The sequence below is a fragment of the Lampris incognitus genome, chromosome 5, assembly GCF_029633865.1.
Source record: "Lampris incognitus isolate fLamInc1 chromosome 5, fLamInc1.hap2, whole genome shotgun sequence".
NCBI classification, from domain to species: Eukaryota; Metazoa; Chordata; class Actinopteri; order Lampriformes; family Lampridae; genus Lampris; species Lampris incognitus.
Window position 1 is genome coordinate 25,103,381 of NC_079215.1, and position 25,658 is coordinate 25,129,038.

The following is a 25,658-nucleotide window of genomic DNA, read 5'->3' on the forward strand; positions in this document are numbered from 1 at the left end:
TTAAAGGTAAAATGGTGTTGGAACATTTCTTCAACTAAAGGCTTCAGTTATAAAATAAAGAATTTAGAGTTAAATCTGGAAGAAAATCTTTCCTCCTCTTCATCTAATAGGTCAAATTACCCCACTGGTTGCAGGTAAGTGTTGTTTCTAGCTAATGTTAAGGTTGGGGTGATAGAGCAGTGTCGGGTAGACTGGAGCCACTCAGGCAAAGTATGCATAGAGAAAGATGTTGATGCTGACCAGCAGGAGCGCGTTGACACAGCAGAACCTAGACCAGAACAAACTCTCTCTAACACTGGGAACCCTGGGGGATGGGTTGTCCTCCGAGTGCCGTCCTGTCGAGATACACAGCCCTGCCCCCTTACCGCATGTCAACCGCCGCATGGGCTCAGAGCCTGGAAAATCAATTATAGAATCACACACACACACACACACACACACACACACACACACACACACACACACACACACACACACACACACACACACACACACACACACAAGCAAATAGTAAATTGGAAAAAAACTGCAGAAAGCAGTGCTGCCATGTGTGCACATAAATGAAAAGATCTTAAATATAAAACAAACATTTATAAGCCACCTGTTTGGCCGGCGGCACTTTGAACATGCAATCTTACCTTGGGGGCTACGGTGACAGACAGAAGACACTTTCTGCAGCGGGATTTCTCTCTGTACCTCCTCCGTCAGAGTCCACCAAGTCAGGTTGCACAGCTGCGGAGAGGACAAAGAGGAAGCTAAGAAATATCTTCACGACCATATCTTACTCTCTGAGGATCCATGCATAACTGGCATGAATGGAAGTACACTCGCAAAAAAAGTGAAATGTGCATCTGCAAGTGCCCAATCATAACAAACACACTGTATTGTATGCACAGTGCACATGTGCATTGTTCATGTGCAGACGTCCAAGGCCGGGCGCGGTTTAATCATGTCGGTTCAGTCTGTGCATGCCTTTGTGTGTAGTGAGTCACTGCATTCCTCATCTGGTATGCACGTTAACAATTTCACACCGCACATTAACGTGGCGTTCATTTTAATCAAACAGCTCCTAATTGTATTTCTGATGGCTGATGTTTCAATGAGGAGCTTTAAAATGTAGTCGTGTGCGCTGCACTGTTGAGCTGTAATCACTGCTACGTCACAGTGATTTGAAGCTGTTTGCTTTCTTTGTGGATGGGCTGTATTTTCAACCTGCTTCAGCAAACATCCTGGTGTTCAGTAGAGTGTTGATCGAACATCTGGTCATCTTTTTTGGACGTTTGCATATTGCGCGTATCCTATAGAAAGACATTATTGCCTATTTTGGTGGCCGTAACGCTTTTCGGTCACATATATATATAATAGGGGGGATTATTCAGTGGCCCTATGGGAGAACATACAAAACTTCTCTTTTGCACCTTGAGCTCCCTGTCGTCACTCGGAGGGGAGAGATGTAAAGTGAGGACGGAGTGAGTTATTCGGCTCATGAGCGAAATAAGCACAAATGCTCGACAGACATCATCGACACCAAACTGAACGGAACAACAAACACAACATAGCAGGCCAAGGCAGTGATGTGCCAGGGAGTGAAAGGGTCCAAATCCAGATAAAAACTTGACATCAGCTGACAGGGAAACCCACCGACTTAAAAAGTCTTTACACTCACCATGACTTTGTCCTGAGACCCAAGATTATTTAGTTTTCTGCATGCGAGTACGTACCTGTTCCTGGGTGGGTGGCGGCGTGAGCAGAGATACCGTGACGACCACGATGACCGTGAGGCCACAGAGCAGAATGGCAAAATGGAGGTAGTGGACGCTCCGCAGCACAGCAGGCGCCGAGTCCACCACACCACATCTGGGAGGGGGGAAGGCAAATTCCAGCACCATCCTACACACGCCTACCACCAGCCCTACCATCAGACCCCAGAATGCTCCCTGCACACACACACACACACACACACACATACACACACACACACGTGCATGCACAAAAACACACATGAACAAAAACACACACACACACATATGTGCATGCACACAAAAAAACACACACACGTGCATGCACAAAAACACACATGAACAAAAACACGCACACACATATGTGCATGCACAAAAACACACACACACATGCATGCATGGACAAAAACGCAAAAATTAATATTCAATTCAATTCAATTAAATTTATTGTCATTAAAAACAATGTGCAGGCACATGTTAAAAATGAAATGAAATGAATGAAAAATGAAATGTATGCCTTGTTGAATTTTCCTGCCTCTAAAGGTGTCACCATAATTCTTGGCGGCACACACTGTTTGCACTTTCACCTTCCCACCGTGACAATCTACCATCAGTGTGTCACTTCACTCAAACATCTGAGTATGTACACATGAGGACACACAAACACTCTCACCGTCTCTCCCTCAAAGCTATTCCACCTCCTTAGTCAAAGAATGTGATCTGTGCGGTTCGACTCGGCCACATGGAAACAACCATCCTGCACAGAAAATAGTTGTGACTCTCACCAACGTTTACAACGTCCCTTTCACACCATCCTAATGTTTTTTGTTTTTTTGTTCTCCCCTTTCTCCTCTGCCACAACCACTCCCTTTCCTCTGCCGCCCTGGAAATCTCCACTCCTATCTCAGACTTCTCAACTGCTGGCTTTCTCTCAGAGCACTAAGCGCTTATCGTGCCGAGCGTCACCCTGGAGTGACAGTTTCATTATGCAGACAGAGTGGCATCTAGTCATGCAGAATAAACCCAATGATGTATAAAAAACAACATCTACAAGGAAAAAAATGAGCTGAGTTTCAAATGAGTTTAAAATAACACATTTGATCATGAGAAAGCATGATCAGTTTAGGAGCAGAGCTGTAGAAAAGCCATAGAGTGACGGAAGCAAGTTATTAAAGTTTATGTATATAGCACCTTTCACAGACAGAGTTGCAAAGTGCTTCACAACATGAAAAAAAAGACTACAAATGAAAAATTAAAACAAAAGATGAGCAGAGATTACAGAAGCCAAACAATAACAAACAATGCACAAATCACAATGTCACTAACTTCATTGATTATTTTGCATTGTAGCGTGTAATTTTTTCTGTTTTTCTTTTCTTTTCTTTTTTGCATTAAAAAGAGCAAAATCTAGTATATTTTCCTATGCAGTATGCTGTGTCATGTGTAATAAGGGATCTGGAGTTGTGAGTTAAAGAGTAACTAAATCTGAAAATATATAGTACCTTGGTCTTGATAAAAGATATCAGTCCTGAATGAAATCTCAACATTTCTGTGCAAATAGGACAATATCGGCATTTCTTGTGACAAATTCTACCAACGATGTGCAACTGCTGTTTGAGCTCTGCTGTATGCCATGCAATCTGGATTCACTTCCGAGTGCTTTTGTCCACAGACACGTCACACATGCAACAACAGAAAAAAGGTATGAATGTTACACTTCCGCTGCTGACAAAGTGAACTGATAGCTGCCAAAGGGAGAAAGAAAAGCCGTGTTCGCAATAATCTGTCATTTAAGACTTGGTCTGTTAATGAAATAGAGTCACAGACAAGATAAATTATTGATTCCAAGAGCTGTGAAAACCAGTTGACTCAAGTTGACCGAAGATGGCTGTGTGAACGTGTACTCCCCCCTCAGTGACCAGTGAGATTCAAGTCATCAGGACATGCTGGCCTGGAACAACAATTCTCTACAGATCAACCTCACATTACATTACATTAAATTACAGTCATTTAGCCGACACTTTTATCCAGAGCGACTTACAATGAGTGCATTTAACGTAGGAAATCAGGAGAACTACTAGTCATCAGAGGTCGAAGATAGAACTGCTGTGTTCAGGTGCTGCTTACTGCCAGTTCATGGACATGCTGTTTCCAAACTCTGTGCCTCTGAAGAAAGTCAAATTCAGTGCCAAGCTGGAGCATGAATTCATTCACAACTTCAAGCTCCTGCAGGCTGCATGCTCAAAAAGATGGGAGTGGACAAGATAATCCCTATAGGCAAGCTGGTGAAGGGGAAGTTCCAGGACAACTTTGAGTTTGTTCAATGGTTCAAGAAGTTCTTTGATGCCAACTACGATGGGAAGGAGTATGACCCCATACTCCAAGATGCCATGCCCACACCCAGCCCCACCATGTCTATCATAAACAAGCCCCCCAAGAGGTTCCTCAACCAAGCTCCCTAAAGGGTTTCTATTGCCAAGGTAGCCTCCAAGATAGCATCAGGCAGCATGAGGAGGCCAGAGACGGGAGCAGGAGATGAGGAAAGAGCAGAGTTCCTGCATGGGCTATACATCCTAAAGTTGACTATTCAGGACATGGAGAAGGAGATGGAGTTTTATTTTGGTAAGCTGCGGAACATCGAGTTGATCTGCCAGGAGAAGGAGTCTGAGGGAGACCCCGCACTGAAAGGGATCATTGACATCCTCTATGCCACAGATGAGGGCTTTATGATACCAGACGCTGAGTCAGAAGACCAGGAGGAGCTCGAATACTCATCGCTGAACCATGACTTGCCCTCTGATATTGTGGTCCGCTAACACAATCCTGCCTTACATGCCCATTTTACCACGCTGACCCCGATCTGCTCTGTTGTAATGCCCTTGCCTCAGATACCTCCTGAAGCCAAGACAACCAACATTTTTAGCGAACGACAACCTGCATCATTCGAACTGTTCCAAATTCGCACCCCACCTCCCCTTTACCTTGTCTCAATCCACCTCTCACCCGCCAAACTTCTATCCTCAAGTCCTCGACTACTGTACACCTGAGTCACCTCACCCTTCCCATACCCACACTGCTCAACCATACATGTGATGAAACCCAAACCAACCCCTCTACACAACAATCGCTGAAACCCGATAGTGTCATATGTTACACATAATTGTTTTTTTAAATGGACTTAAGTATGTTAAACAAAATTATGTTCTGTGTGTGTGTGTGTGTGTGTGTGTGTGTGTGTGTGTGTGTGTGTGTGTGTGTGTCCTGGATCGCCACCTTGCCATGGTGGAGAAGCTTGCGTGTACCAATGACCCCAAGAGCTATGCCATCAAGAGCTTGGCTCCTGGTAGGGTCAACCAAGGTGGATAGGTCAAGGGGGAGGTTCCAGATGAAGCACGATCCAACAAAGACCTCAACAGCGGAATAGGTGGAAGACAATGCCAGTGAAGACAGATGAAGGTTGCAACAGAGGGTGGTTCCCAATCATCTGGTTCTCCATGCCATTGGACTATGGCCACCCCCTGCCAAGGACTGTGTGGTGGCTGCAGGCACATCAGCCACTCCATGTAAAAAGCTGTCACCTGGAGCTTGGCCCCTGGTTAGGTCACCCAAGGCAGATAGGTCAAGGGGGGAGGTTCCAGATGAAGCGTGACACAACAAAGACCTCAACAGTGGAACTGGTGGAAGATGTTTCCAGGTCACAACAGCAGTGAAGGTGGATGAAGGCTGCAACAGAGGGTGGTCCCCAATCGTCTTGGTTCTCCATGCCATTGGACTCTGGCCACCGCCTGCCATGGACCGTGTGGTGGCTTCAGGCGCATCAGCCACTCCATGTAAAAAGCTGTCACACGCAGGTGTCCTCCCATTATGTGGCTCCAGGATCGTCCTCTACACCCACCTGAGGACCCAGAGGGACCCAGAGGGAGGACGGTCATATTCAACCCTGAGTGACCACCAGTGATGATGATGGTGTGTGTGTGTGCACGTATGTGTGCAGGATCAGAGAGGGGTGAACTTTAAAATGTACGTATGTCTGTTAGTATAGTTACAATAGAAGGGTTTTATGTCAACATGAGATATCCACAATTTAAAATGGGATAACTATGCTGAAATGATGAATGATACCTGACATGGAAATTAAAACTCTCTCGTACATATTCTTGAAGCTGTAATCTGTCTTGATTTGTTGCCGTTTTGGTGGATGCATTCACCCTCATTACAATATTTGGCAATTACCACAAATTTATTTCTTTTTCTCAAATAAATCCAAAAACCTCTTCAACCTTTCTGAGTGAAAATAGAAAGCCGTATAGTTGTGACCATATTGGGTCTGTTAGAGTTTAGTTTAATTCACCTTCCCCTGCTCTGTTTTGTGACGTATTCACCTCACAGCAAAACGCCAGCGTCTTTATTAGGTATTTTGATACATTTTATTATTTTATTATGTGTTTTGATACAGTCTAACTAGCACTATCCTCAGCACCCACATTTTGGCGGCTGATAGACACAAAGCCCAGAGGACTAGCATAAACTGAAGCCCATTCCAGTGGAGCAGTTTACCGTTTTACCGACTAATTTGCAGCTTAAATAAAAGACTGCCATGTCCTGAAGCAGTCAAACACAGAAGGTTATTTCATTTAGCATCCAAATATAGTGAAACATTTTCTGACAAAACTGGGCTGTGTATCTAGTTTTGTGCTGTACTCTGTGTGTGTGTGTTACTCTGTGTGTGTGTGTGTGTGTGTGTGTGTGTGTTTATTGAAAAAAAAAGAGGTATGAATGTTACCGCCCACCCTCTCAACTAAAAAAAAAGTCTGAACTCAACCAACCAACCCTGCGACTCCGCTCCTCGACTCCGACAGAGGGGCGTGTTTGTCAGTCTTCATCGCCCGTGTCTCCGGTGTGACGCTCAAATGTGTGTCAGTGTCTCGCATGTCTCATCCGGCATTGCGTGACCTTTGACCCCAATGAGTCAACACTGCTGGGCATCTTAAAGTGATGCGTCTGCTATGTTTGCTTAACCATACAAAAAAAAAAAGGATACGTTTCGTGGGACTGTGTTATTTTCACTATCTCCATTTTACTGTTACAGATAGAGAACAATCACAGGGTTACATAAAGACACAGTTTGGCAATATATAATAGGAAGTGGACAGCTCCAGTGAAAGAAATTTTTTTTTCTCATTTTATTTGACCAGATATGTTGGCTAAGAGCATATTCTCATCTTGATATAGGTTATAGTATATGGTCAAGAATGGAAAAAGAAACATATTTACAAAAGAAAACTTAATTTCGCAATCATACTGGTGTATTTCATTCAAATAGTTTATCCTCACGTCAGCTGAACGCAGACATTCATACTTTAACACTGGCCTCGGGCTATGCCAGACAGTGACTGAACCCGCTCTATTCAGCGGACTGGTCTGTACATGTGTTTTTATGGTGTTTCAACACTTTTTTTTTTCAAAAAACTTTCATTTAAAATAAACAGGTATACAATTGTCATACAGAGCAAAAAAACAAAAACAAAACAACAAAAAACAAAAACAAAACAAATTTGTAAAGACAAGGGTAGTTCAAAGTCAACTAATTTTAAGTCCTCTCAGAGTTCAAATAAAGTGTACTCTCTTTAAAATATCAAAAGCATTTATAGCTTCTTTGTTTTTCACATTTTCAATTAAGGTGCCATACTGCTGGAGTTCAACAACAAATCGATGAAAGCAGGGTTTGGAGTCAGACCATTAAGATTTGTGGATGTGGAGTTTACCAAGAATAATCAAAAGCTGAATTATATAGGTAATACTGCTGTCCAGCCCATCCATTCATCCATCCATTATCCAAACCGCTTATCCCGCTCTCAGGGATGCTGGAGCCTATCCCAGCAGTCATTGGGCGGCACACAGGGAGACACCCTGGACAGGCCGCCAGACAATCACAGGGCCCGCCCACACACACACACACACACACACACACAGTCGTGTTTCACTATCTTGTGTGGACCCCTCATTGACTACATTCATTTCCTAGCCCTTAACCCTAACCATAACCATGCAAACTACATGCCTAACCCTAACCCTAACCCTTACCCTAACCTTAACCTAACCCTAATTCTAACCATAACCCTAAAACCAACTCCTAACCCTAAAATAGACCCTTTTCCTTGTATGGACCTCTGAAATGTCCGCACAAGGTACGTGCTGTCAGGTTTTGCTATACAAGGATAGCTAAACATGTACACACACACACACACACACACACACACACACACACACACACACACACACACACACACACACACACACACACACACACACCTAGGGACAGTTTAGTATGGCCAATTCACCTGACCTACATGTCTTTGGACTGTGGGAGGAAACCGGAGCACCCGGAGGAAACCCACGCAGACAACATGCAAACTCCACACAGAGGACAACCTGGGACGACACCCAAGGTTGGACTACCCCGAGGCTCAAACCCAGGACCTTCTTGCTGTGAGGCGACCGCGCTAACCACTGTGCCACCGTGCCGTGCCGCCCCTGTCCAGCCCATAAAACACAAAATATAACATCACATCAAATACATTATCCATTTGTAAAGTCTTGCATATCAATCCAAAATATCATTGTCGCTCAGCGTCCCAACAAATGTTACTAAGGAACTGGATGAGGTGTTTCAACACTTACATTGACACTGATCAGATGCAGGTTACAGCTGAATGGCTGTCTTCAGGACTCCAAAACTGATCTACTCCGTTTTTGTCTACCTGCTGTCAACCCCTCTGTCACTCACTCGCACTTCATTTTCCCAGAAAACCACTTTGATTTATTCATCTCTGACCTGCAGCAACAACATGGGTAAAATATTTCAAGTAGTCCTACTTCTCCAGCACAAAGTCATGACACACTTCCTCTATAATATGAGTCAGGCACACCCACAAACCTACACTCACATGCAGGCGAGCACACACATAGGCCCATGCACACAGAGACACAGACAGACACACGCACACACACGCGCGTGCGCACACACACACGCACACACGCACACACACACACACACACACACACACACACACACACACACACACACACACACACACACACACACACACACACAGTCAACTAAGCCCACTTCCACTCTCTCCTCCAGTGCCCTTACTTCCTGGCTCTGTGATATACAGATATGGATGACTAACAATTATCTGAAATACAACATTAGTAAAACTGAGCTACTCCTCACCAGCACTAAATCTGTTCTCTCAAAAACTAATATTTGCTCACTCACCACTGCTGGAGCTAACATATCTGTCTCCACACAGGTTAAGAGCCATGGCGTTATCCTAGATAACCTTTTCCAGTCGTATAAATGTCTCCCGGATTGCATTTTTCAATTTGTGAACCATCCCCAGACTACACCCTGTTTTAACACAACATTCTATGGAAACCTTAGTCAATGCTTTAATCACATCAGGCGATGACTACTGCAATGAGATCCTGGCAGGCCTCCCCAACAAACTTATTCGCTGACTTCATCTCATGCAGAACTCTGCAGCACGGATTATTACGTGTTCAAAGTCCCCTGAACACGTCTCTCCCCTGCTGATTCAATTACACCGGCTTCCTGTGTCACAGCAAATTAACTTTACAATGTTATTATTAACATTCAAAGCTCTTCATGATCCAGCTCCTGCTTGTCTCACTGACCTCCTTCAGACTTACACTCCCTCTCACTCCCTGCGGTCTTCACCAGCAGGTCTATCGGCACTACCAGCCACCAACCTCAGCACAACGGGTGCTAGGGCTTTCTCCTATGTTGCACCCAAACTCTGGAACTCCATTCCCCCGTCATATCCACTTACTGGACTCCATTACAAAATTCAACTGGAACTGCTCTTAAAACCCAACTTTTTAAACTAGCCTACTCACTTTAACAGCATTAACTGCATCAACTTCATCTTGATTTAACTTCTTGCTGAGCTATGCTCTGTTGCTTATTGTGTTTTATTGTTGATTGTACTGATTTTTTTTTACTGCTTTGTTGTTTATTGTATATGATGTAATGTGACCTTGAGTGTCATGACAGGCACAATTAAATAAAATGTATTATTATTATTACACACACACACACACACACACATACAGGCCGATGCATGTACAGACACGCACACACACACACACACACACACACACACACACACACACACACACACGCACACACAGGCCCATGCACACACACACACAGACACAGACACACACACACACACACACACACAGACACACACACACACGCACATATATGCACAGGCCCATGCATGCACAGACACAGACACAGCCACAAACAGACACACACACATAAACACAGACACACACACAGACAGACACACACAGACACACACACAGGCACAGACACAAACACACACAGGGTGCTTTCACACTAGAGACCTGGACCCAGATCCGAGTATACTTAACGCCAAAGTCAAGTTCGTTAAAGAGCCTCCAAACCAAGCAGAGAAAGTTATGTTTGCACTCGCCCAACCTCCACCTGAAACTAATAAAATTTAACTGCAGTACAGCGTGTGAGAAAGGACAAACAAAGCGCTGAGGCTAACAGAAGAGAGTCACTCGTGTCTTGTTGTGTCAGCAACTTCTCTCACACCGAACGAAAAATGGTTGAACCTCAGTTTTGGCTTTTCGTGTTGCTGCGGTATCTTTTGGTGAAAGTCTCTTATGAGTTCAGTTTGCCATATCTGCTTGTTAACAACAGAAACTTTGCTTCCTCTTCAAACTCACACTGCCTTTCCCTGTTCTGCATTTGACTGCTATAGTGAAAATATAAAGTGCAACATGCAGCATAATATTTCCCAGTGGAGTCCTGCCGGAGAGTAAGAATTAAAATGAACAACTACATTATTATTTATGATTTGGATATTTGTTGAGCAGCTTACATGTGCCAGTGATAGAAAGTAGAGAAAATGAAATTTGTTTGCGTGTAAATCTTCAGAATCGTAGCTTTAAATGTGGAAATATTGGCAATGGAGTCTAAACGGGTATGAGTGTGTCCACCCTGTATGCAGGCTTTTCTCTGTTTCCGTTTTTTCTGTAGAATTTATAGGGGTTCTCGTACATTGCATAGAACGTAATGCAATTGTAAATCCCTCCGGGAGTGAATTTTGATTAAGCGATATACAGATTTGATTTGATTTGACATATAGTGTCTTTGTGTGTGAGAGTATATATTATGTTTGATACCTGCTCATTGGTCCTCTTCCAGAAGACAGCGAGTGTAAAGACTGCAGTGACAGGTGGAGCCAAGTAGCTGGTCACTGACTGGATATAAACATAGAGTTGGCCACTGTTTGCCGACTGCAGGATGGGGATCCATACCACACTAACCACCACCAAGATCACTGTAACAATCCTGGAAAACACACACACACGCACGCACGCACGCACGCACGCACGCACACACACACACACACACACACATATATATCTACACCATTGATGGTTTCTGGAAAAAACGCTATATATAGCTTCTTTATAGCTAGGTTAAGAGGAGAGGTGATGATTAGCGAGCAGCAGTATGGTTTCATGTCACGAAAGAGCACCACAGATGCGATGTTTGCTTTGAGAATGTTGATTGAGAAGTATAGAGAAGGCCAGAAAGAGTTGCATTGTGTCTTTGTAGATTTAAAGAAAGCATACGACAGGGTGCCAAGAGAGGAGGTGTGGTATTGTATGAGGAAGTCGGGAGTTGCAGAGAAGTATGTAGGAGTGGTGAAGGATATGTATGAGGGAAGTGTGACAATGGTGAGGTTTGCGGTTGGAATGACAGATGGGTTCAAGGTGGAGGTGGGATTACATCAAGGATCGGCTCTGAACCCTTTCTTGTTTGCAATGGTGATGGACAGGTTGACAGACAAGATCAGGCAGGAGTCTCCATGGATGATGATGTTTGCAGATGACACTGTGATCTGTAGCAAGAGTAGGGTGCAGGTTGGGGAGAGCCTGGAGAGGTGGAGGTATGCACTGGAGGGAAGAGGAATGAAAGTCAATAGGAGCAAGACGGAATACCTATGCGTGAATGAGAGGGAGGACAGTGGAATGGTCAGGATGGAAGGAGCGGAGGTGACGAAGGCATATGAGTTTAAATACTTGGGGTCAACTGTCAAAAGTAACGGGGAGTGCAGGAGAGAGGTGAAGAAGAGAGTGCAGGCAGGGTGGAGTGGGTGGAGAAGAGTGTCAAGAGTGATTTGCGACAGAAGGGTACCAGCAAGAGTTAAAGGGAAGGTTTACAGGATGGTTGTGAGACCAGCTATGTTATATGGTTTGGAGGCAGTGGCACTGACGAAAAGACAGGAGGCGGAGCTGGAGGTGGCAGAGTTGAAGATGCTAAGATTTTCACTGGGAGTGATGAAGAAGGACAGGATTAGGAATGATTATATTAGAGGGACCGCTCGAGTTGGACGGTTTGGAGACAAAGCAAGAGAGGCAAGATTGAGATGGCTTGGACATGTGTGGAGGAGAGATGCTGGGCATATTGGGAGAAGGATGCTGAATATGGAGCTGCCAGGGAAGAGGAAAAGAGGAAGGCCAAAGAGGAGGTTTATGGATGTGGTGAGGGAAGACATGCAGGTGGCTGGTGTGACAGAGGAAGATGCAGAAGACAGGAAGAGATGGAAACGGATGATCCGCTGTGGCGACCCCTAACGGGAGCAGCCGAAAGTAGTAGTAGATATATATATAGCCTCTTTGTTGAATCACATTGGCAGCTGATGAGTACGCGACGCACGAAACAAGCTTATACTGCTATGTATTAAAGTTTTTTTCCCCACATCTATCTTAATATTCCGCTCTTCATTTGTTGAGCACTTTTATCAACACCACCGATGGTTTCCGAAAAAAAATGCTACATATAGTATATATATATACATATATATATATTCCGCGGTCACAAATACAAAAGTGGAGATTCAGTGCTTGCCTTGCAGACACTTGAGTAGAATGAATTATTGTCAAAGCAGGAACTTAAACTCTGTGTCTATCTGACCTCTGGAGAGCACCCTTGAAATGCTCTTCCTCTGTGACTGCCCTACCTGCCCACCAGTAGAAGTTCCTTCTCAGTAGCGCGTGGGCGGTACTTTTTCCAGATGTCCATGGTGAAGAGTGTGGAGCTGCTGTTGAAGATGGATGTCAGTGATGACATCAGAGCTGCCATCATTACCGCTATCATCAGTCCTCGCAGACCTACCACACACATATACACACATGCAGGCATGAGTACAAAGAAAAATCATCCATCCATCCATCCATTATCCAAACCACTTTATCCTGCTGTCAGGGTCACGGAGATGCTGGAGCCTATCCCAGCAGTCATTGGGCGGCAGACGGGGAGACACCCTGGACAGGCCGCCAGGCCATCACGGGGCCAATCAAGAAAAATCATTGAATGATCAAATATCAGAGTTAAAAATGGCATATAAGTTCCATAAAGATAGATTGTCGAATTCTCACCACTTGGCATGAGTTCGATGACCAGTTTGGGGAAGGCGATGTTGGAGCATCCCACCTCAGCTCCACACACACGCACACACTCCTCAGGATCTACACAACCTACAGAGTCTGAAACAAGCATGCACACACACACACGCGCGCACACACACACGCACGCATGCATGCGCACGTAGCCTGACTGAAGCACATGTATTTGAATGGCTTTGTTGCATAGATTAATACACATTTCTTCTGTTAGATACCCCAAAAATGTAGGCATCAAAACCTTCATTCCCAGTGACTCAGTGGTTTAGCTGACCCCATTCTGAACTGCAGAGTGAAGCTCGCTGTTTCCCCTGTTCATGGTGATCCTCTGCCCTTAAAAGACCTCTCCGCACCTCAGGAAGACGGTTCACACATATCATGCTTAGGGAGGAAACTTATCGTGAAGGAATGGAAGGCCGATATTAGCACCAGCAAGCGTGCGGTTTACTCAGTTTAGCATAGTTGACGCCCATGAGAGTCTTGCTTTCAGGTTCAGTAACCATGTGGAGAAATACAGTATAAAATGGGCTAAATGTACTGTCCAATATAAGGTCCTGAGGTCTTACACATTTATGACTTCACAGTTACTCAAACCTACACAGATCAGACAAGTAACAGTAATCTATCTACCAGAGAATACATACCATATTTATCATTATGAGAAATATTTATCATTATTTACTTTATTCCTGTTAGTCTTTTTCACTTTGTTTAGCTTATTGTCCTCAATAGCGCTTAGTGTTTATTTACAAATTTCTAAAACCCAATTTATAACTCCTTATGATCAGTAGTTTTTTTTCCTTCCCCTTTTACAAGAACAGATATTTGCATTAAATAGGCTACGTTATATTTGCATCAAAATTCAGGTTTGTTGTCCATTTACAGTGGGGTGTTTTTCTTTATTTATTGTAGCCATTTAATGCCAGGGTTGTTTCAGACAAACCACTTCCTCTGTCTATGAAACAAGGCGGGGTTTATTTCCTCCGCCCTAACCGACTTGAACACCGTAACGGACACTCCGCCTATGAGCGCTCCGGCAAACGGGGCTTCCGTAGCTGGAGCCCGGGGGTCACACAGTGCGAACGGCCAAACAGACTCAACAACTTTTTTTCTCTTATTCTTCTTCATGTCTGATCGCCACAATAGGAGAACCTACGGATATGTAGGTTAAACGTCGGCAACAGAGACTGGTGAAAACCACCTCTTCAAACGCCAACAGGTCTGTACGGGCACAGCGTTTTTAATGTTTGTATGTTTCTCCCCCCTCTGAAGTTACACCGAGTTTTCGTTTAAACGCTTCCACAGTCGAACCAGACGGAAAGTTAAAGTCGTCAGCAAAAAAAAGTTTCACTGAGTCATATGCGACACATCGCCGTGGATTAACTGTGCCAGCAATGTTGGGTTGACTCAGGGGAGTATCGGAAGGTTGTTTTTTTTCCCTTTTCTCCCCCAAGCGTGTCCCGGGAAGCCGGGGCTGGACCGGACCGCTGCCGCCCTGCGCTGTCAGGTGATGGGCGCGGCGTTTGGGTGGGAGAGCTTTGTTCCGTCCTCGCCTCACCTATGCGTTGTGCGCCGTTCGCGGTAACATGAGAGCTGAGCTGCGCGTCCCCGAGACACCGTCTCGTTGAGAGGAGCTCTTCCAGCGAGGGGCAGAAAAACAAGATAAAACCCCGTTGCAACCTCCTCAGACACCGAGATCAGAGATCGCGATGCATAATGGCACCAAATAGAAAGTTGTGTTTTGGTTCGAGTTTGACCCGATAGACGTGCTACCAGAGGGGAGGAGGTAGGGGGGGGGGCAAAACTGGGTCAGTCTGGACAAGGTATTTTTTTTTCTGTTTTGACGGGTAAGTTTTGAGGTCATGGCATTGTCGCAGATTCAGTGTCTAGACGAGCATCACGTCAACTGGCGTGTGAGCGAAAGCAAGCCGGAGTTCTTCTACAGCGAGAACCAGCGGCTGGCGCTGGAGGCGCTCATCTGTAAAGGCCGCGACGGCTTCGCGGAGTACATCCGCGAGAACGGCGTCCGGTCGTTCTTGTCGGAAGCGGAGCTGGAGCGGGTCGCGCACACTGCGGAAGTCTACCGGCCCGGGCACGACCTGAAGCCGGAGACAGCCGGAGCCGGGAACGTGACTCCGGGGTCCGGTGAGGACGGCGGGGACGCTGCCGTGTCGCTTCAATACTGGCCGGACCGGTCCGAGGCCTCGGTGGCAGAGCTGGATCTGGGCTGGCCCGAAGCCATCTCTTACCGAGGGGTCACTCGTGTCACCGTGCACACCCAACCGCCGGCCGACGGTCACACGCACATCAAGGAGGTGGTGCGCAAGAGCATCGCGTCAGCCCAGAAGGTAGGTCAGTGAGGATGACCGAGGGTCCCTCTCACCAGGCCACGTCCTATACTGAACTACTTTTTTTCTTCTCTTTTTGACATTCCAGAAACTTTCCACACTTAATTACACTTCCCTCCTTCCAACAACTTCCTACCATCCCATGATGCCCATTTCTTATTGTTTTTTTCCCTCCTCTCTGCCATCTCACAAATACTCGCTCCTATTCTTTGTCTTGCATACATACACAGTACTCGCGTGTTCAAACAAAGCTCTTAAAATGCTAATTAAAAGAAGGCAATAAAACACGTCTGAACTTATCACATCTGACAGTCACAGTACACGCTCCATGCCACCTCTGAGTTCACCTCTTTTGTTCTCACACTCACCCAGTCTCCTACACAGATGTAACCTTGGGCCTTTATAACTAATTGTTAGTTGCAGCCCTAGTTGAATTTTTATTGATCGATCCTATCGGCTAATAAACCAATTCCAAAACAGTCACCTCTGGAAAACATGTGTGGCACTTTAAAACTCGCAGTAACCTATCAAATAGCTTTCCCAGTTGATCTCTACTTCATACTGAGGCCATTGGAGACAGGCAAGTCTTGAATTTATAATGCTGTGTAAAGTGTGTTACACTGCCACAAGTAGTACAGTGTCATTGAACCCACACGATAACCACTCTTAAACCAGCTCACACCTTCTCCATTTTAGCAAATAACACTGCTGTGTGTTTTGCCAGTCATTTCCTGGGACATTTATCAACACAATAGCCTCCTCTTCAGTTAAACAACCACTAAAAATGTTTTCAGGCACAAAGTGTGTCTTTCCCCCCATGATGTTTAAACGCACTTAGCCTAAGCGGCTGCTTTCCTTTGAAAATTAAATGGCTTTGATTGCGTTGATAAGAAAAGCTCATTTGACACCACCTACTCAGACCAGGAAAAGTTATCGGTAATACTGCTTTCATCTGTGTGTGTGTGTGTGTGTGTGTGTGTGCGTGCGCGTGTGCACGCATGTATGTGTGTGTGTATGTGCATGCATTTATGCATGTGTAGGTGATAGCAGTGGTGATGGATGTATTTACAGACGTGGATATCTTTCGAGACCTTCTGGATGCAGCCTACAAACGCAAAGTTCCTGTTTACATCATCATCGATATGGCAGCTGTCCCCTGCTTCCTGTCTATGTGTGGCAGGGCTGATATGCACCGTGGACACCTAAAGGTATGCACAAACTTATGTGCATGGTGTTTTTGTTGAAGCTGGAAAGTGGGTGAGCTGGAGCGCCTGTCTGCTCTTGCCAACAGCAAAACAATCTTTGACACCAGTTTCAGATTTAAAAGAAAAAAAAGTGTTTTTAAGAGAGAGTGAAAATTGCGATGTTGTACTCGCAAGCCATGATCGTTTTTGTGGACTTATTGGTTTCTTGCCATGGTCTGAAATCATTTTTACTTTCTTTGATCTAGGTTCAGAGCCAAACCGGTCTAGTTGGTAAAAGTTCATGTTTCCTACAGCCAGTATTTCCTAAGTGTTTCTTGATAAAATCTTCAAGTCTCCTGAAAGACACTAAGCACATTCACATTCCATCTGCGCGCGCGCACACATGCGCGCACACACACACAAAGATTTGGAATAGAACATTTACCCACAAGATAAAATTGCCTGGAAACACACCCTTATAACAGGACCAAAGACAAATAATGCAGGGTGTGTCATATGCAGAAATATACATACCATGTTCTAACCTGCAGAGGCAGTAAACATGATGTTATTGGAGTTTTAATGGAGAGGCTTTGTCTTTGAAAAACATGAAGAGGACCCATATTGAGTCCCCTCTTACAAGCTTGTCTCCCCATTCTCATGCATTTGCTTTGTACAGACTGAATAGGTCACTTAGATGAGCGATGAAATGTTTCTGTCAGTAAATGTGGTATTCAGATGAACTGATTCAACTTTCTTTGATTTTCTTACCTGGATTATTGAGCATGCATGAAGACACTCTTCTCTTTGACCTTTGATACCTTAGAACCCATTTAGACTAAAATTAAGGCCGTGTGTGCATGTGCGCGTGTGTGTGCATGTGCGTGTGTGTGTGTCTACATGTAGAACCTGCGTGTACGCTGCTGTGGAGGTGTGGAGTTCTACACCCGGTCAGCTCAGAAGGTACGTGGTTCACTGAGCCAGAGGTTTCTCCTGGTGGATGGAGACAGAGCCATTTCTGGATCATACAGGTGAGTGGGATACATTATATCTTTCTCTTTGGATTATCCTTGCATGGTTTGTGTGTGTGTGTGTGTGTGTGTGTGTGTGTGTGTGTGTGTGTGTGTGTGTGTGCGCGTATGCAAAATAACAAATGGTAATACTGATGATGATTACTATCTATATAGCACTTTTGAAACAATTATAAGGGATTTAGTAAAATACAATGGAATAAAACAAACAATAGTAGAGAAAGTAGTAAAAGTAGAATTAAGACAATTAAGCTTCTGTTAATAAGGAAAATTAAATAGCACAGTATACTACCATCTTAACATACATGTGTACACACACACACACACACACACACGCACGCAAACAAAAATTGACACTTAACTATATACCATGGTAGCTTACTGGGCTGCTCAAAGCAATTGAGATTGTGATGTGATTCTGTTGGTCTTGATTATATTTGGATATGTGAAAATGCCAGTGTCTGTACTGAAGATCACCCCCCCCCCCGTCTCAAATTGAGCGACCAGAGGAATGTAGAAGAGAAACGATCAATGTGCCACCTCTGCCATAGAATGGTAGTGAAAATGATGGAGTGTATTCATGAAAATGATGGAGTGTATTCACTTGTGTGTTTTTCTGTTTATCCAGTTTCACCTGGTCGTCATCTCGTCTGGACCGTCACCTCATCACCGTGGTAACGGGTCAAGCTGTGGAGACCTTTGACCTGCAGTTCCGTGACCTTTACCTGACCTCTAGGGGGGTGTCCCTCACCAAAGTTTCTATGGCAGATGAACCAACGCCTGAACCCCTCCCTCAAGCTGCTCCTGCTCCAGTACCAGCTTCTGTTGCCAGGAAGCTCATTAACCCCAAGTATGCCCTGGTTGCCTCAGGAAACCATGCGAGTCTTGCTTCTTCTGACCAAAATTCCAGCAACAAGAACTCAGCCTCCCAGAATCCCACTGGGCTGAAACTGGTCAAAGGGCGTGTTAAAGTGCCTGTGGAGGCCCAAGCACTACATCCCGGATTAGCCAATTTGGAGAGAGCATACTTGATCCCTTACTTGCCTACATGGCCTGAGCCAGACCCACCCAGTGATGTGATTGGCTTCATCAACATCAGAGATGACAAGCGGTCGAATCAGGTTCACTTACAGAGGTCAGAGAGGTTTGAGGTCAGCCAGGCTATACGCTTCAGCTCACCCTTCACGGCACCCACCCCAAATGACAAAAACACTTCAGGTCAGAACCCGAGAACTGCTGACACAGATCCCACTGTTCCACTCACAGAGCCGACCAACCAGAACCTCACTGGCCATAAGACGGAGCACACAGACGAGAGAGATTCCAGTGGACCTCCTCAGCAACCCAACAAATCTCACAGCCCACAGCACACACATAAATCCAATCAGCACAACAATAGTTTACAACCCAAAGAGACTGAACAAGCTCAAGAGAAAAATACACCTGCCAATCTTCCTGCCCCTCCCATCCCCAAACCCCGTACCCTGCGTTTGATCATAGACTCTACACCCTCAGAGAAACCTGACCAACCACAGGTCCGCTTGATTAAAAGGAACCAGTCATCTACCTCGATTGGTTCCTCAAGGAAAGCGCAGTCACACAAGGATGAGGAACGTGGTCATGATGACACAGAGTCAAAGGAGGAGGGAAGAGACAGTGGTAGTAATGACGATGGTAGTCAAGACAGTACCAAGGTTATATGTGACCAAACAGCCAATGACAACCCTTCCAGCGTTTCCACAGCATCAGAGGAGGAGTTCTATGATTGCAACCAATCAGAGCATAGAGATGAAACCACCAATGGAGTTAAGACTGGGTCAGGCCGAGGCCACCGCCAGGGAGACGGCGTAAACATGATGGCTCGTCTGTCCCAGAGCATGCTAGACCTGCGGGTTCCCAACCAATCAGAGGACAGTACAACCCTTATCCGCCAATCACAGCAGCTGCGCAGACAGGCATACCAATCTCCACATAGACACATTGGACAGGTAAGAATCCAGTTACATTGTCAATAAATCACTCCTCTATCAACTCAGTGACTGATAAATGTTGATGTTATGCATGAAACTCTTCACTAATAGTCAACAAAATGTGAATTTTAATATTTTCTTGTAAAGTACAGAAATTCCCAAGGTTAACGCAAACAAGCAGCAAGCAAGCAGTTAGTTCCATTAAATGTTAACATGGTTCACAACCCAAATCCTCACTCATACCACAACCCCCCCTTCAGCATGGGTGTGCTTCACTGGAGATGCTAGGGCAGGCCACTACCTGCTTAAAATGAAAACACATCATACATTTTCAAGCATTATAGACTGACTCTGTGTGTGTGTGTGTGTGTGTGTGTGTGTGTGTGTGTGTGTGTGTGTGTGTGTGTGTGTGTGTGTGTGTGTGTGTGTGAGTGAGTGAGTGATATGTGTTATGTGTCTGTGTGCATGCCATACCTGGATAAAGGGCTCGACTGATCATGCCAGGGAGGATGATGAAGATAAAGGGCAGCATCTTCAAATAGGCAGCAAAGATTGAGGCTCCTTTAACATGACTCATGTTCTTAGCAGCTAGAGACCGTTGCACAATGACCTATACACATGAAAACATACACACACCGTATTTCTTTGTGATTGCACATCTCATCCAATCCATCTATTTTTTTTTCTTCCTGTTTCTCTCCAGCTTTTCCAAGGCTCTAAATCTCCAGGGCGTGAGGGGCAGCTGAGGGGAGTCAAAGTGGTCCTTGCCAAACCAGGAAGTTTTCACCGCCCCACTCGAGCATCTGGCCCCGTGATAGGAGGGCACCGTTACTGGCACGGTCAAACACTGCAAGTGGACACTGGCCATATGCGCCAGGAGACGCGTGCTGGTCGGTCGCCGCGACGGCACAGCCCGGCCTACAGGAAGACTGGCCAAGCCCTGCCACAGCCACCCGCCAATCCATCAGGGCTTCTAGGGGTGTCTTTCTCAAAACTAACCCATCTCAGACACCTGAAGGGACGTGGAGGAGGGTTGCAGAAGAAAGCCTCTCACATTAACAAAGAAGTTAGTTAGAACTGGGTGCCTTTTAGGCCAGTGAGAGTGCGCAAGATTCAAAGTTCACAAACTTAAAGGAATTCAAGAATAACTTTAAAAGCGTGGAATTAAGCCTATCTCTGGGGAGCTTGCTCGTTTCCATTTTTCAAACTGTGAGGCATCACATACAAGAACTAATGAAGAGAATGTTTTTCAGCAAAACAAACCCAGAGGGTGTTTTTAAGGGAGGGAAGGCACATATTTCACATCTGATATGAATTTTTTTAGAGCAAATATCAGTGCGCTGCCAAGCTAATATCTCGTTTGACTAAAAATGTCATGATTGTAATGGTAAAAATCCCATTGAGACTGGATTAGTCACAGCACAGGTTTAGTACATGTCACCAGGGACATATGTGGGAGCTGGTAGGTTTATAGCTCCCAGATTATTTCCTGTAATTAAACAAAATCATTCTTTAACAGCAATTTCCTAGTTACTGGCTGTCTTACTCTAACTGGTTTCAGGAGTGTGACCAATGGGATTAATTGCTTTTTTTGCAGGGATGGTGCTAACATATTTGCTCAGGCAAAATTTGATGGATGTCCTTGACAAATGTGAGAACTGTAATAAACAAACAAATATAAACAATGTAAAACACTGATATGGGACCAAAAGTGTGCACTGTAAATAAACACAGATGTCATTGGTTTGCCCTGGCCTCGTTTTCTGCTTAGAAAGGTAAATGGCTGAAGGAAATCCTTTTGTAAAAAAAAACAAAAACTATTTCCGATTCAGTATGTTTTGGGGAGTCAACAATTTTGCACAGCATCTGTCTTCCATGGTCTTACTGGCTGTGTTGCAAAATCGTTTGCTGTGTGTGTGTGTGTGTGTGTGTGTGTGTGTGTGTGTGTGTGTGTGTGTGTCTCTGTCTGTGAGAGAGAGAGAGATGTGTGTGTGAGAGAGAGAGAGAGAGAGAAATATTATTAGAGCTTGTGTGTATGTGTACCTGGTCTGTGCACCAGTACCAGGTGGCCAGTATGGTGAGTCCAAGGGTCATGCCAGGCCAGGGCAGGTCTCCAGTGGTGGCGTCTCTGAACAGGTGCATGGCATCTTGGCGGGGCAGGTGACACGTGCTATTGGGAATGATCTTACTGGGCACCGCCATGCTGTACACCCCCTCCAGGTTACTATAGCCACCAATCTTGTTAAAGGCTGTGGGCCGCACACACACCAAAAACCCACACAGATTTGCGCAGTCAAGGTGAATTTTTTAAGGGGTCAGAGAATTTGCAAGCATGCCCTGTGTGTGTGCGTGTGGGTGTGTGTGTGTGTGTGTATGTGTGTAGTTACCGGTGATGGTGAGGATGATTGCACCAATGATCATGATGAAGGTCTGTAGAGTGTCAGTGTAGATGACTGCAGCGAGGCCACCTAGAGAGAGTGAAACCAACAGGGAGTTTGATGTCTTTGTGTGACGGTTGTGTAGAATTGGTGGGAGAGAGCATTAAAAAAAAAAAAAAAAACAAACAAAAATACAATGTCAAGTTCATCAGCCCAAAATGCTTGCACATTTAATAGCAATGGATGAGCATAATTGTGAGTTCCATGGGGCCATCTCCCGTGGGGAGCTGGCTAGATTAGCATGGACCTAAAAAATACGTGAATGTAGGTGAAACACAGCTCTAATCTTGTGTACGTGTGTGTGTGTGTGTGTGCGTGTGTGTGTGTTTGTGCTTGTACCTGCTATTGTGTAGAGAGCAGTGACAACCAGCATGAGGATGGTTGATAGATACAAGTTCCACCCCAAACACACCTGAATAAACAGAGCCCCTGAGTACAGGTCAGTCTGGTGAGAGGAGAGAACATATACGCCACGACACAACTGTTAACATGTAACGGGTCATCAGAGGAGTAAAATAAAACTAAATGTATTGGTCTGCACTTCCTTGATCCTGAGTGCTTTTGGGTCAAAACCTCGTAACAGAAATGTCCTGCGCTGTCAACATTTACCTAATTTTTAAACTAGAAAACCTGTGTGTGTGTGTGTGTGTGTGTGTGTAGAGGGTCTTACTGATATCTTTGTGAAGACGGAGAGCAGCAGTGAGAGGACAGACAGATAGGTACGAATCCTTTCTCCACCAAACCGCTGGCCCAGGTACTCTGGCATCGTTACGATCTGAACATTTCACCCATCGTTTCACAAACATTTCAGAGCATTCGGTTAAGGGAGGGGTGCAAGCTTGGCAGTATCGAAATGGTTTTACAAGACACGTGCAGAAGATGTAATGCAGCTCTGATTAGGGAAACGGTAAAAGGTTTTATTCGTCTTTTTCTTTTTGGATGTTATTGTTACGAAACGTGTATGTGTGAGAGTATCTGCATGTGTGTTGTTTGTTTTGGACAGGGAATGTCTGTATGAAGAGTGTCTCCTGGCGTTTTAGTCTGCCTGATGAACCAGTCATAACAAGTAGAAACACAACGCAGTATGTGTGTGTGTGTGTGTGTGTGTGTGTGTGTGTGTGTGTGTGTGTGTGTGTGTGTGTGTTCGTTCATGTTTAGCTATCCTTGTGTGGACCAAATGTCCACACAAGGATAGCAAAACCTGACAGCACCTACCTTGTGTGGACATTTCAGAGGTCCTCACAAGGAAAAGGGTCTATTTTAGGGTTAGGACTTGGTTTTGGGGTTACGGTTAGAATTAGAGTTAGGTTAAGGTTAGGGTAAGGGTAAGGGTTAGGCGTGTAGTTTACGTGGTTAAGGTTAGGGTTAAGGGCTAGGAAATGAATGTAGTCAATGAGGGGTCCACACAGGATAGTGAAACCAGACTGTGTGTGTGTGCGAGTGTGTGTGTGTGTGTGTGTGTGTGCAGACTAACCCCTGAGGAGACATAGACAGGGACAAACACCCAGGCCAGCGCTAGTAACACATAGGTGGCCTGTGAGAAAGAAGAGAGAGATGTTACCTGAAAGGCTGTTAAGCAAACTGATTGGTCAAGTGGTGTTACGAACTCATGACGTAGCTTACAATATCATATCATATCATATCATAGCTGTGCTTACAAATACCACCAGTGTAGCGGTAAATAAAAGGTTGGGTGAACAATGAGCTTCAGTCAGAGATCATCATTAGGCCGACATCTACCAATATGGTCAACATTTTCAGAAAAGCAATAATTTATGCATTTTTCCAATGAAACGCACTTGTTTGATACTGTTTACTTTGATGATTCACTATGCAATTTTTTGTTATTGTAATGAATCAGCCCTAAAAAAGTTGGGTAAGCTGTAGTCTGCAAATAAAAAGCATGCGTTTGCCTTCTAATGCAGCACTGAATATGACCGAATACAACCTGCAGAGCAGCGAACTGGTACTTACTCAATATAAATGCTCTGCTGCTGCCCTCTGCTGCACTACAGCTGCTCTGAATGCGCTGCAGGATGACATGGCTCCAGTTCATTTGCCTAACAGCTTAGACTTCAGCAACTCTTCTTTGTGCTGTCTCATAAAGAATTTACTTGGCTCACTGGATTATTTTGCTCCTTATTTGTTGAGCACTTTCCCTACCGTTGAGTGTTTCTTTTAACAAAGTTTTTCTATATATCTATATATGTGTGTGTGTGTATGTATATATATATATATATATGCACACACACACATATATACACACACGCATATATATATATATATATATATAGTTTTTTTTCCAAAACCGTCAATGGTTCCGAAACCGTGTATATATACATATATATATATTGGCATATATATATACACACATACACACACACACACACACACACACACACACACACACACACACACACACACACACACACACACACACACACACACATATATATATATATATATATACATATATCATGAAACAGGGCAGAATTAAAAGTAAAATTGGCATAAAAACAGACTTAAAATGAATTACGCTTCAAAAATAAATCTTAAAGCGTTGTTAATAGGAAAGGCTGGCAATACCTCTGCTATAAAAACCATTCAGAATACTTAATAAAACCATTACCGAAGCGAAGAGTGATTCATTTACTTTCCATTTTCGTAATATAATCATACAAAACTGTGTGCTTGTGTTTGCTATGTGTTTTTATACAGTAATTAGCCATTGCAACAATATGTGGAAGCGTGAGCAGGCCAACTCTGCTTCATTCCGCCCTTATTTTGTTTGGCACAAATGGACACAATCACCCATTCATGTTGTGGATGAGGTGATGATGTGTATTTTCTTTTTTGTTTCATTTGTGTGTGTGTGTGTGTGTGTACGCACATTCCATTCAAAGCCTGCTACAGCGATGCCTCCGGCTGCTCCAGTCCCAGCTAGCCCAATGAACAGACCAGAGCCCTCTGAACTGGCAAAGAGCGATGACCCAATCTACACAAACACACACATACACACACACACACACACACACACACACACACACGCTACTAACTTTGGGAAAAATCTGTTGACAATATAGCATTGGCCTCATAGACTCTCATCACGCGCTCTCTCTTTCTCTCTCTCTCTCTCTCTCTCTCTCTCTCTCTCTCTCTCTCTCTCTCTCTCCCTCTGTCTCAATTCAATTCGCTTTATTGGCATGACGAATTGTTCATCTGTGTTGCCAAAGCTTTTGATACATTAAAATGTATGTAAATTGAAAAAGAAAGTAGAAATAACAATAAGTGATAGTAATTAACATTAAAGATCTGCACAGTAACAGATGTATTTGTGCCCCCCCCCCTCTCTCTCTCTCTCACACACACACACACACACTCACCGGCCACCAGGCCATGTCCCGTCCAGCCAA

General features: G+C 44.6%; 2 protein-coding genes and 1 pseudogene across 2 annotated transcripts; 2 read left to right on the top strand and 1 right to left on the bottom strand.

The window, feature by feature from the left end:
• On the bottom strand, positions 1-25,658 carry slc5a10 (solute carrier family 5 member 10). Its single transcript, XM_056279495.1, has 14 exons — positions 25,629-25,658; positions 25,136-25,240; positions 23,720-23,779; positions 22,916-23,020; positions 22,585-22,690; positions 22,195-22,275; positions 21,851-22,056; positions 20,282-20,417; positions 13,251-13,358; positions 12,833-12,983; positions 10,986-11,154; positions 1,722-1,937; positions 639-732; positions 1-395 (listed from the first exon to the last, which is right to left on the bottom strand). Exons 1-14 carry the CDS (start codon positions 25,641-25,643, stop codon positions 202-204), a joined length of 1,746 nt encoding a protein of 581 aa, XP_056135470.1. The 5' UTR covers positions 25,644-25,658; the 3' UTR covers positions 1-201.
• Positions 3,624-4,555, top strand: LOC130113382 (microtubule-associated protein RP/EB family member 1-like; annotated as a pseudogene).
• LOC130112220 (protein FAM83G) lies at positions 14,345-21,542 on the top strand. The gene is made up of 5 exons (XM_056279494.1): positions 14,345-15,622; positions 16,663-16,830; positions 17,713-17,837; positions 18,466-19,825; positions 20,511-21,542. The coding sequence occupies exons 1-5, from the start codon at positions 15,137-15,139 to the stop codon at positions 20,880-20,882; spliced, it is 2,511 nt and encodes an 836-aa protein (XP_056135469.1). The 5' UTR covers positions 14,345-15,136; the 3' UTR covers positions 20,883-21,542.

Excerpts from the sequence above, each read along its gene's own strand:
- LOC130112220 (XM_056279494.1), top strand. The coding sequence starts at position 15,137 with ATGGCATTGTCGCAGATTCAGTGTCTAGACGAGCATCACGTCAACTGG. Across the intron at positions 16,831-17,712 it reads TGCACCGTGGACACCTAAAG|AACCTGCGTGTACGCTGCTG; the intron begins GTATGCACAAAC and ends GTCTACATGTAG. Across the intron at positions 19,826-20,510 it reads CACATAGACACATTGGACAG|CTTTTCCAAGGCTCTAAATC; the intron begins GTAAGAATCCAG and ends GTTTCTCTCCAG.
- slc5a10 (XM_056279495.1), bottom strand. Across the intron at positions 23,780-25,135 it reads TAGCAGGCTTTGAATGGAAT|GCCACCTATGTGTTACTAGC; the intron begins GTGCGTACACAC and ends TCTTTCTCACAG. Across the intron at positions 20,418-21,850 it reads GGTACTGGTGCACAGACCAG|GTCATTGTGCAACGGTCTCT; the intron begins GTACACATACAC and ends TCATGTGTATAG.